The sequence below is a fragment of the Somniosus microcephalus genome, chromosome 16 (genome assembly GCF_052327205.1).
Source record: "Somniosus microcephalus isolate GS21.2 chromosome 16, FLI_Smic_1.0, whole genome shotgun sequence".
NCBI classification, from domain to species: Eukaryota; Metazoa; Chordata; class Chondrichthyes; order Squaliformes; family Somniosidae; genus Somniosus; species Somniosus microcephalus.
This window is the reverse complement of record NC_141002.1, coordinates 65788417-65801303: the sequence shown is the minus strand read 5'-3', so window position 1 is coordinate 65801303 and position 12887 is coordinate 65788417. Positions and strand designations below refer to the sequence as shown.

Here is a 12887-nt window from a genome sequence, read left to right as displayed (position 1 = left end):
GAGCTAACATACCATTTGCTTTCTTAATTGCTTGCTGTACCTGCATGTTAACTCTCTGATTCATGTACAAGGACACGCAGGTCCCTCTGACTGCAAACATTTCCCAGTCTCTCAGCATTCAAAAAATATTCTGTTTTCCTGTTTTTCCTACCAAAGTGGATAACTTCACACTTCCTCACATTGTATTCCATTTGCCATGTTCTTGCCCACTCAGTCAACCTGTCTATATCTCTCTGCAGCCTCTTTGCATCCTCCTCACAGCTTACTTTCCCACCTAACTTTGTATCATCAGCAAACTTGGATACTTTACACTCAGTCCCTTCATCTAAGACATTAATATAGATTGTAAATAGCTGAGGCCCAAGCACTGATCCTTGCAGTACCCTGCTAATTACAGCCTGTCAACCCGAAAAAGCCTCATTTATTCCTACTCTCTGTTTTCTGTCCATTAACCATTAAAGCCTACACAAATTAATTTTTAAATGAACGACCCAAAATTTTTAAGGTATAATTCCTAATGTGCTTTTTAAAATCAAACTTAAAACTGGGAGGAAGATTGGGAATTCATTCTATGCTTTTTGAAGCAAAACACAAATATGATGGGGATTAATCTATCTTACACGCCACCATAAATCAGATTAAGAGCCTAGTTTTATAACCGGTTGGTAAAATTTGAAAGAAATGCACACAATGTATTTTTATTAAAAGTACTGCAAATCTACCACAGATGCTATCCTAATGGCAACAGTTAAATAATAATTTATTGTATCTTTTACAAAAACAGCAGAAATTCTTACCTCACTGATGACAGGAAGGCAGATACTCTGGTTCCACATCTGATGTGTGCATTCCTGCATTCTAGAACATCTACCACTGCACCACCCACACCGCATGAAGTAAGGAGCTGTTAAACATTTACTGCAGGACAAGAAATGGCCACACCCTGGGCCTGTTAAAGGTATTCTGCTTATCTACCGAGAGAGAACACAGTGATTTTTTAAGGTGCAATTAGTTTTTGAACAGATGGGAATTCATTACATCAATATAAAAGCTTCTCCATTCCATTAGCAAAAAAGACAAGTAAACTATTAATCTATTATACATTTCAAACTGAGTGGCCGTAACATTCCAAATATAGTGTGCCTACAGATAGTGCTGCCAGGGTCATGTCAAGTACACTAGGGCCCAACTAATACCACGTGACAGCCCAAATGTACTGAACCTTCCCCTACAGGCCAGCTGCAATGTATAGGCCCAGAATTTGCTGGAGCAGGGCAGCTCACAGTGTGCCCCATTTGTTAGATTTCTTTCCTCACCTTTCAACTCGAAAAACCTCTAGGAACAATGTACTACCTGCAGAAATGAGGCTCCATAGTTTCAATTGTTCCCTATCCGGGCCGGAGAGGTTGGGTGGCAGTGCAGGAACATAACTCTTATCATTAAAAGGATCCTTACGTCGTTAAGTACCAGCCCTAACTTTCTGTGGCGAGTTTAATTTGTTTTAACAGCGCAAATGCAGCAATTTCTTGAAACTCACGGGGAGCTAACGCGAGCTGCCGTTTGTGCGAGGAGCGGTGCAAATCGTCCAGCAATTTGTGGTGATTCGCAACTCACGGGATATCTCTTCCTCGCTACAAACTGCTGGGTTATTTAAACATTGATACGCTTATCAATTACTTCATAAAAGGTGATGAGTCGAAGAAGAGATGACGAGTCGAAAGAAGAGATGAATAAGGCTTTTATTAGCTAAGAAGAGACCATGCTTCTTCGTGAGTGACTGAACAAGTCTGAACGAAACCCACACAGTGGTGGGTGGAGTCAGCTGAGGCATGCCTCCATACACAGCGCCACCCAGAGGTGGCAATATACAATACAGTGGTTTACCACATTCACCCCTTGTTTAATGTGAAGTCCGGCGGGGTGAAGGGTACTACAAGTTAAGTCTATCAGGAGGCCTTGTCTGACGTCCTGATCGTCGTGGTAGCGGCGGTGTTGCAGCATCCGACGTCGGGTCTGGTGTCTGGTGTCTGGGTGGTTGGCGAAGATTCCTGGGGCTTTGGCATGCCGTCTGCAGGGGTTGGGTTGGGAGGGGTGGTGGGGGATAACAGTGGTAAGGGGGATAACGGTGGTAAGGGGGATAACGGTGGTAATTCAGGGGTACCCGAGGGTGCGAGATCTCGTATGGAGACCGTGTCCTCCCGCCCGTCTGGGTATGTCACCCAGGCATACTGGGGGTTGGCGTGTAGGAGGTGCACCCGCTCGACCAGGGGGTCCGTTTTATGCGTCCTCATGTGCCTCCGCAGTAGGACGGGCCCAGGAGAAGTCAACCATGCCGGTAGCGAGGTTCCCGATGTAGACTTCCGGGGGAAAACGAACATTTTCTCATGAGGGGTCGCATTAGTGGCAGTACAAAGCAGTGACCGAATGGAGTGGAGCGCTGCAGGGAGGACCTCCTGCCAGCGGGAGGTCGGAAGGCCCTTAGATTTTAGTGCTAAGAGGACTGCCTTCCAAACCGTCGCGTTCTCCCTTTCCACCTGGCCGTTCCCCCGGGGGTTGTAACTGGTGGTCCTGCTCGTGGCGATACCTCTTGTTAGCAGGTACTGCCGAAGTTCGTCGCTCATGAACGATGAGCCCCTGTCGCTATGTATATAGCTGGGGAACCCGAACAGAGCGAAGATGTCATTCAGACACTTGATGACCGTGGTACTGGTCATGTCTGGGCAAGGGATGGCAAAGGGGAAACGGGAGTACTCATCAACTATGTTGAGGAAGTACACATTGCGGTCAGCGGAGGGGAGGGGCCCTTTAAAATCGACGCTCAGGCGTTCGAAGGGGCGGGTGGCCTTGATCAGGCTTGCTCTGTCCGGCCTATAGAAGTGCGGTTTGCACTCGGCGCAGATTTGGCAGCTCTTGGTCATGGTCCTGACCTCCTCGATGGAGTAGGGCAGGTTACGGGATTTGATAAAATGGAAAAACCTGGTGACCCCCGGGTGGCAGAGGTCATTGTGGAGGGACTGCAGCCTATCACTCTGCGCGTTGGCGCATGTACCACGTGATAGGGCATCTGGGGGCTCATTGAGTTTCCCTGGCCGATACAAGATATCATAATTGTAGGTGGAGAGTTCGATTCTCCACCTCAAGATCTTGTCGTTCTTGATTTTACCCCTCTGCTTATTATTAAACATAAAAGCTACTGAACGCTGGTCAGTGAGCAGGGTAAATCGTTTCCCGGCCAGGTAATGCCTCCAGTGACGCACCGCTTCTACAATAGCCTGGGCCTCCTTTTCGACGGAGGAGTGTCTCGTCTCGGGGCCCTGGAGGGTCCTTGAGAAAAAGGCCACGGGTCTGCCCGCCTGGTTAAGGGTCGCGGCTAGGGCGAAGTCGGAGGCATCGCTCTCCACTTGGAAGGGGATGGACTCATCCACCGCGTGCATTGCGGCCTTCGCGATATCGTTCTTGATAAGAGTGAAGGCTGCACACGCCTCTGGTGTCAGGGGGAAGGAGGTGGCTTTGATGAGGGGCCTGGCTTTGTCTGCATAGAGGGGCACCCACTGGGCGTAGTAGGAGAAAAACCCCAGGCATCTCTTCAGTGCTTTTTGGCAGTGGGGAAGGGGTAGCTCCATTAGGGGGCGCATTCTGTCGGGGTCGGGCCCGATGACTCCGTTCTCCACCACGCAGCCGAGGATGGCCAGGCGCTTGGTGTGAAACATACATTTTTCCTTATTGTACGTTAGGTTCAGCCGTTGGGCCGTACGGAGGAAATTTGCTAGATTAACGTCGTGGTCCTGCTGGTCGTGGCCGCAGATGGTGACGTTATCCAAATAGGGGAAGGTTGCCCGCAGCGCGTTCTGGTCAACCATTCGGTCCATCTCCCTTTGGAAGACCGAAACCCCGTTGGTGACGCCGAAGGGGACCCTAAGGAAGTGGTAGAGGCGGCCGTTTGCCTCGAAGGCAGTATACTGGCGGTCCTCATGGCGGATGGGCAGCTGGTGGTACGCTGACTTAAGGTCGATGGTGGAGAATACTTTGTATTGCGCAATCTGATTGACCATATCAGATATGCGAGGGAGGGGGTACGCGTCCAGCTGGGTGTACCGGTTTATGGTTTGGCTGTAGTCGATTACCATGCGGCGTTTTGCAGTGGTTTTAACGACTACAACCTGGGCTCGCCAGGGGCTAGTGCTACCTTCGATAATGCCCTCCTTCAAGAGCCGCTCCACCTCAGAGCTGATAAAAGCTCTGTCCCCGGCACTGTACCGCCTGCTTTTGGTAGCGATGGGTTTACAGTCGCGGGTGAGGTTAGCGAACAGGGGAGGGGGGGGGACTTTTAATGTGGAAAGGCTGCAGGTGGTTTGCAGCGGGCGATTTAAAAGTTGTTGGTTGCAGACTGTGAGTGGGGGGAGGGGTCCACCGTATGCTAGTGTGACACTCTTAAGGTGGCACTGAAAATCCAACCCTAGCAGGACGGCAGCGCAAAGACGGGGCAGGACTAGCAGTTTAAATTTTTGATATTCAGTGCCCCCTACTGACAGGGTCACCACACAGTAGCCGCTGATGTCCATTGACTGGGACTTGGACGCCATAGAAATGCGATGGTGCGTTGGCAGAATCGTGAGGGAGTGGCTACGTACCGTGTCGGGGTGGACGAAACTCTCTGTGCTCCCGCTGTCGATCAGGCAACTGGTGGCGCGGCCGTTTACCGCGATATCCATCATGGAGCTGGATAGATGGTGAGGGAGGGCTTGATCCAGCGTCACGGAGGCCAGTATGTGGCTTAGTGAGTCACTATAGTCATCCGCCGAGACGGTGGTCGGTTCCGGTGACGAAATGGCGGTTGAGTGCGTTGGATACGATGGCGGCGGATGCCATGCGGCCGGGGGTACACAAAATGGCGGATAAGATGGCTGCTCCCACGGCCCGCACGCTGCGCTGCTGGCTGGCTTCCCCTTGCAGGCGTTAGCGTAATGGCCTTTCTTCCCGCAGCCCGAGCAGGTAGCTGTCTTAGCTGGGCAGTGCGCTCTGGGATGTTTTAACTGGCCACAGAAATAGCATTTTTGGGCCTGGTTACTGGGCATCGAAGCAGTTCTTACCGGAGGCTGCTGTCTCGGTTGGGTCGCTGCAGCGGTTGGTGCCGGGGGCGGCGGTCCCGTGTCCCACGGTTTCGATTGCCATGTCTCGGCGCCGTTACGGGGGTATGCCTCGAGGTTTCGGTGGGCCTCCTCTAACGAGAGCGCAAGGGCAATGGCCGTCTTCAGGTCGGGTTCCTTGCTTTCTAGCAGTCTCTGCCGGGTGTGGTCTGACTGGAGGCCCCTGACGAAGGCATCACAGGCGAGTCCCTGCGCGTGCTCCACAGCCGTTACCGCTTTACAATCGCAGTCTCTGCAGAGTGCCAGTAGCGCCCGTGCAAATGCCCCTACCGATTCTCCCGGTTGCTGCCTGCGGGATCCCAAGAGGTGTCGGGCGTAAATTGTGTTCACTGGGCGCGTATATTGCCCTTTTAGTAGCTCGAGGGCCGCCACGTACGTATTAGAGTCCCGGATTAGCATATATACTTGATGGCTCACCTGGGCGGTCAAAATTTTCAGTTTGTGATCCTCCTCTGTAACCTGTGAGATTGCGAGGAAGGATTCAAAGCAGCTCAGCCAGTGTTCAAACTTGGCTGATGCACCCACCTCTTGAGGGTCGAGGTCCAGGCGTGGTGGTCTGAGGGCTCTCAGCAATGTCTGCTGTATCCGTTGCTGTTGTTGCTCCTCAGGTGTCGCCATTTAACTTTTAGCTAATAAAATTGATACGCTTATCAATTACTTCATAAAAGGTGATGAGTCGAAGAAGAGATGACGAGTCGAAAGAAGAGATGAATAAGGCTTTTATTAGCTAAGAAGAGACCATGCTTCTTCGTGAGTGACTGAACAAGTCTGAACGAAACCCACACAGTGGTGGGTGGAGTCAGCTGAGGCATGCCTCCATACACAGCGCCACCCAGAGGTGGCAATATACAATACAGTGGTTTACCACAAACATTAATAACGGTGTGCGCATTAAACTCGCCGTCATCTTCCCAGCAAATTCTGGGCCATGGTAAAAACATTTGTGCCTTTAAACATCATGGGGGATCAACTAATACTGCAGTATTCCTGAAAATCAAATTAAACTACTAGTCATGTCTACAGTGTGACTAAAGCAAATATTTGAAGGTGGCAAGTAAAAATCTTAAAAAATTACTCTGTCATATGAACAGATATTTACAACCAAAGCAAACTTACCTTTCGCCCTGTGATGACAATTATGTAGCCATCTTCAGATCCAGATTGTTCAACTACTACTTTAGGAGATACCGAGCTGGAGTCCAGCTGGAAATTGACATGGGGTGTCGATCGCTCAACTCGTGTAACCACCACCTGTAATCATAATATTTATAGCGATTTTCAAATGTTTCTGGAGTTGGTCAATGTCCTGACACAAGCTATCACTAGCACATTGACATCAAAAGACAAATTCATCATGGCAACAACTTTTCTCCACTTTAACTTTTAAATTTGCTGTTGGAAGTGTAAATGAATTGTACATGGGACTCTTGAGTGGATTCCCAGTTTAAAAATCCTAGCTCTGTACCCTGGTAAAACATATGTGGAGTCATTTTCCTGGGGCCTATAGAAATAAGTGTTGTGGATGGGCAGCGCACTGAAATAGTACTGCGCCTGTTGTCACTTTGCTGGATCCTGATTTCCTCTTGGGGTTTAATTTGCATGTCATGGCATTACATGGTCAGGCTCTAAGGCCTCCTATTGGGCACAGCCATGAGGGCACAGGAAATTCAAGTGCTGCTGCAGGCCTTAAAGGCTTGTGGCTGCTTAAAGGCGCTGGAGTATCTTGGGGCCTTGGGAAAGCCTGTGGAGGGAACCGAGGAACCTAAGCCTGGGTGAGCAGTGTGGAAGCTAACAACTTGCAGACAAATATCCTGGGTGTTTCTGAGAAGTCATTTTAGCCAGAAGGTAAGTGTTAAAGAGGTTCTGCAAAAGAACAAGATTTTCCTATCGTTTAACGTAATGAGCGAGTTAAAATAGCATCAGCTAAAGGTGGTAAAGTCTTATGCACAATACGGATTGACTCACTAGTCACAAGTCACATTTACTCCATACAAGTATCCTCAGGAATCTAATGCATGAAAGTAAAACAGCTTCACCTTCGCAATTACTGCAACTACTTCTGAATTCAAATCGAAAAATCGCTTCTAACGCGGTAAGGAGCCATGATGCTGCAATAAGTCGTAGAAATCTTGTACAGAAGGCAAACCACAGCTGTTGGAGGAGGACCTACTACAGTTCAGGAAGTCATCATATTTGAGGAAAGGGCAGGGAAGCTCTGGCAGCGCAACTTGAGAGGTGGCAGGAGATGGTGAAGTGGATGGGCATGTCCCCACTGAGGGTTCATTGTTCTCTTTCCTACCTTCCCTCCCAGTCTTGGTCAATATGTCCGAAAAGGTCAACTTTCATGAAACTGATGAATAAACCAATTTCTACATATTCGCTTATTAATTTGTCTTTGTGTTTGTTCCTCTTTCTTGTAACTGGAACGACAGAGAAATCAGAGACTAAACCTTCCATGGAACCTGCAGGAAGCAGCTAGTCTGAAACCCTATCAAAATTCCAAGAGTTGGTATGCAGCCCAGTTACATCCACTTGAGGGGGGGGGGCGGGGGTGGGGGGGGGGTATAGATAGTGAATATGAGGGTAGCACTAAGGTGGAATCACTGAGCATTAGCGAGCAGGAACAGGAGAAGCAAGAGAAGGAAGCGGAGGAGGCCCTTTCAGCAGCCGAACAGGCAATGGAGCTTGATCGCCGTGGCACTACATTCAAAAAATGAACGCTTTCAAACCATGATAGACTGTTAGTCATTGGGTGATGTGCCGAGCAACTTCTGCACCCTGATGAGAAATGTGGAGCAATCCACCTCCTGCATGTGTGAGGTGCTGATGCACAGTATTAAAAGCATGCAGTCATCGTTCTGACCAAGGGTCATCAACCTGAAACGTTAACTCTGTTTCTCTCTCCACAGATGCTGCCTGACCTGCTGAGTATTTCCAGCATTTTCTGTTTTTATTTCAGATTTCCAGCATCCGCAGTATTTTGCTTTTGTATTAGTAGTTAAACCTTTAAATGTAGAAGCACCAGCATTGGTTAATCTAATCATGTTAAGATTTTGCTTGTATAACAACTGAATCTTAGACATCATCATTTACTGACATTAAATCACAGATCATGTAGATCATAAGGTAAAAATCAAAGTTTGTGTCACTTGAAATCAATGTTTATAATGCAAGAAACAACACAAATGATAAGCCAAAACTATTTCAATTATAGACTGATGCCTAACATTGGGCTCTTTCCCTGGGTTCAATATAATGTCTTGTTTCTCCTGTAAGCAAAGCACAGCAAGATTTACTTCATTATCATTTGAAATTATTTTTATTAGCACAGTACACCTGAACAGTGCCAAAGAATGGCACAAGTCTGGTTCATACTTGTAATTCCTGACTACAACATTTGAGACATTAACTATGCCAGAAAGAGCTGCATTATAAAGCTAGGAGTCACCTTAGGCCCTGAAAACATTTTACTTCTGCCAATGAAAATAAAACATGAATGTGTCTGGTCCCTGAATGTGTCTGGTCCCGAACTGTGACTATAACCGTGAGCTATTTTGCCATGTGTAGAATTTAAGTACAAGGGCTCATATTTACAAATTAAGAACAACAAAAGAAAATAGGAAATGCAGCAGGCACCCTTCTTTCTAAAAGGATAGTCAGTTTGTGAAACAGATTACTGGCAAAGGTGATGAAACAAGAAACCTTAATGGGTTTCAAGATAGAATGAAACAGATTTATGCCAACAAATGGGATTCAGGGTTATTAGAAAGACACCAAGGGAATACAGTGGACAGATGGGCTAGATGGTCCAAAGGTCTTCTCCTTTTTGAAACTGTTACTATGTTATTAAAGCTCAGTTTCCACCTCATTTGATTCCCCCACCCCTTTTGGCAAAAAGGTGCTTTTACATAACTTAACACATTGCAACAAATCACCACTCCTGGTATATTAGTTACCTCATCTTTGTATAATTTAACTGTATTTTATGAAATTAAAAGTGGTCTATTTAAAAAAAATAAGATTCATTAGCTATTTTGAGTCTTAATCTATAGCCTTTGCAATCAAAAAGTTTTTTGCAATCATTTCCATTTTATTTTTTATTTGATTACAAATCCCTTGTAATTACCTCTTCAAAATCTATGCAACAGTCATGCCTCCACATGCCTTTCTTCTTAGATGTATGATTTCTGAACCATTGCTTACACTAAGTGATAATTTCTTCCATCGCTATTTCTAGTTTTGATGCCCAGAGTTTCATAAGTTATATGGGGGAGGCAGCGATCATTCATCTGGCACCAAAGTGTACAGCAGAGAGGAAAACCATTTAGTTGTCCAATGCATCACAAGCCTCTGTGTCACTGCCCATAGCCCCGTATCTCCATCTGCTTCAATTATTTAGTCATTTTCCCCTTAAAAGATGCAATGTCTCTGTCTTAACTACTCCCGGTTCCATAATTCAATATTTCCCATAACTTCTTTCCTCACTCGCGCTGATAATTTTAAATTGACGATCCCTTATTATTGATTGCCCAACCAGAGAAAGTAATATTTTCCTATTCACTCTATCAAAACACTTTATAATTCTAAAAACCTCTATTAAATCTTATCATAGTCTTCCTTGCTCTGGTGCAAATAATCCCAGTATCTCAAGTCTTGCCTCATAACTATAGCTTGTTATCCCTGCAATCATCCTAACGAATCCATGTCCTTTCTGTAATGGGACGGCCAAAGTTCCACACAGTACTTGGTGGCCTGAATATTATTGTAAGCTCTGATTTTTCACTCTATGCCCCTATTTATAAAATCCAAAATGTGAATAGCATCTTTCATGAAAGAATCTACCTGCACATGTATTTTCAGGGAATTATGTATTTGCGCTCCGAGGTGTCTGTCTTCCATCACACATACCACACTCTTCAGTGTGTTTCCATTAAGTATATGCTCCCATTCCCCGTTTTTCCTCCCAAAATGCATTCCTTCACATTTGTCTGTATTAAATTAGATTGTCATCGATCTGTCCATTCCACTAACCTGCCCATGTCTTCTGCAGTTTTTGACGTTATTTGCTGAACCCCCTATCTTTGTGTAGGCTGCAAATTTCAAAGTCCAAATCATAGAGAGAGAAAACACAAAAGTGGACCCAGCACTAATCCTTTGGGTACACCACTCCCAACCTTTCACAAATCCAAGCAATAACCATTAACCTTAACCCTTTGGTTCCTGGCCATCAACTGACTTTCTGTCCATGCTGCTACAGTTCCTTTTCTACTATGCGCCTGAATGTTTGCCAAAAACATCCTGGCAGACACCTTAATTGTCTTTCAAAAATCTTTTGTATTCCTTTTATCTATACAGTCATGCATTTCGAAATGCTCACTAATTTTATCTTGAATCATGTATTACCGGAATTAGAATGTTGATGAAGGAAGACAGAACTGAGAGATTAACCACACAAGGAAGTGTTTCACCCAAAATTGAATTAATGAAGCTCTAAACAGGCATACAAGTATAGCAATCATGCTTTCTTATGACCTTAAGAGTGATTCATTAGTTAAGGCCAAACCTTACAACCTATACTCATTCACCTGTTAGTTTTGCGATAAAGAAAGAGTTGCATTTATATGAACTGACCAACTCTTCTGCGAAAGTTAACATTTCTGATTTCTCTTATACTTACAAGAAGAATGTATAAAGAAATTAACATTTCATTTTAAAGTTGCACAACCCCAAAGTTTTTATTGGCCCGGATTTTGCTATGAATAATGGTGAGGCTATCAGTGCTCACCATTATTAAAGGAGCAAATCCGACAGCAACTTTTGGCATCCGCACATGCGCAGTTATACGCGGAAATCAGGAAGTTGCTGTCCAATTTGTTCCCTAAACCCCTCTGCCTCTCTCTCCTCCCTTAAGACGCTCCTTAAAACCTACCTCTTTGACCAAGCTTTTGGTCACCTATTCCGCTATGTGGCTCATTGGCACATTTTGTTTGATAACGCTCTTGTGAAGCGCCAGAATTCTGTGGCTAATATACATGTTGGAAATGACCAGCTTTTGAGGCTGAATGATCTTCACATATGAAACCATGAGCTTCCTCAGTACTTTTAATTAAAATAATGGGTTTATTCCTTGTTTAAAAAAGAACTTGCATTTATATAGTGCTTTTCATGATCTCAGGACACCTCAAAGTGCTTTACAGCTAATAAAGTACTTTTTGAAGTGTAGTCACTGTTGTAATGTAGGAAAAGCGGCAGACAATTTGCACGCATGGGAAAGTGGAGATGAGGTTGATGATCAGCCATGATCTTATTAAATGGTGGAGCAGGCGCGAGGGGCCGTAAGGCCTACTCCTGCTCTTATTTCTGATTTTCTTATAAACAGCAATGAGATAATGACTAGATAATCTGTTTTAGTGATTTTTGTTGAGGGACAAACATCACTGGAGAACTCCCATGCTCTTCTTCAAATAGTGCCATGGGATCTTTTACACCCACCTGAGAGGGCGGCTTCAGTTTAACGTCTCATCCGAAAGATGGCACCTCAGACAGTGCAATGCCCCCTCAGTACTGCATTGAAGTGTCACCTTAGATTATGTGCTCAAGTCTCTGGAGTGGGACATGACCTAACTGGTATGCACTGTCCTTATCCTGTTGTTTCACTGCCAGATGAGTCAATATTAATTCTGCTAACATCTTTGAGCTCCAGTGCTCACTTTTACTGTAATTTGCTTCTGGTAATTTACTTTAATTTAAATCTGTAATAGGCAATGACTTTGATATAAAATGAGATGCAAGTCCTAGACTACTAAAAGGGCTCCTTGTCTGCAATCTATGATAAATACCATGAGGGTAATTTTAACCTCCAAAAACAGGTGGGTTTGGGTCAGGTGTTAAAATTCTCAAACCCGATCCCAACCCGCCTCGAACCTGATTTTAATAGAGGAGGGATGGGAGACGGGCAAACAATCCACTCCCAGGAGGTGGGTCGCTCATTTAAATATTTTTATGAGACTGAAGCATAGAAAGCAATGGGTACTTGATAGAATACTTATACTGGGATGGGGGAATGAAACACTGAACGAGCTGCCCCAGGGCTCGCTGTTGAAATCACTATGGCTTCTAATTTACATTAATGACATGAATTCAGAAACTCAGGGCTGGATTTTCCCGGGTCCCATCCGCACAGGGCAGGGGGACCCGTGAAATGGCGGGAAACCCGGAAGTTCGAGTTTCCCGACACGCTGTGGAGTTTTAACAGTGTGCGTGCGACATGAAGGGTGGGTTCCCCGCCCGGATGTCAGCCTGATTGACAGGCTGGCTTCTAGTCGTGTGGGGAACACGGTCCAGGAGGCCACAGGACCAGGTAAGTGCTGGGCCCAGGATGGTGGGGTGGGGGTCGGGGGGTCCAAGCCCAAGCGGAGGGGGGACGGGTCCGAGCTCCTGGGGGGTGGGGTTCGATCCCGACCTGGGGATCAGTCACGATCCCCGGGGGGTCCGATCTCTGACCCTGGGGGGGGGGGGGGGGGGTGCAGGCTGCTGGTGGGGGAGCTTGGGGGGCTGGGAGGAAGCACTCCTTCTGCACATCGCCCCACAAGGATTGCTCCCAGAGGCTGAGGCCGCCTCATTGCAGCTACCGGGAATCCCGAGCCCCGGGATCCCTGGTCGCCTGCAGTAAAACCTGCAAAGCAGATTAAAGTAGGGGCTTCGGGCCTCATTATAATATTTAAATTGCCAACCCGCCTC

The 12887-nt window shown here is 46.3% G+C and overlaps 1 protein-coding gene across 1 annotated transcript in view; it reads right to left on the bottom strand.

The window, feature by feature from the left end:
* Positions 1-12887, bottom strand: part of met (MET proto-oncogene, receptor tyrosine kinase) — a 148874-nt gene that overhangs the window by 43464 nt on the left and 92523 nt on the right. Inside the window, exons 4-5 of the mRNA XM_086009795.1 lie at positions 6264-6398; positions 798-971 (exon numbers count right to left, since the gene is read on the bottom strand). Coding sequence (XP_085865921.1) covers positions 798-971; positions 6264-6398 — 309 coding nt within the window. The remainder of the gene's footprint in view (positions 1-797; positions 972-6263; positions 6399-12887) is intronic.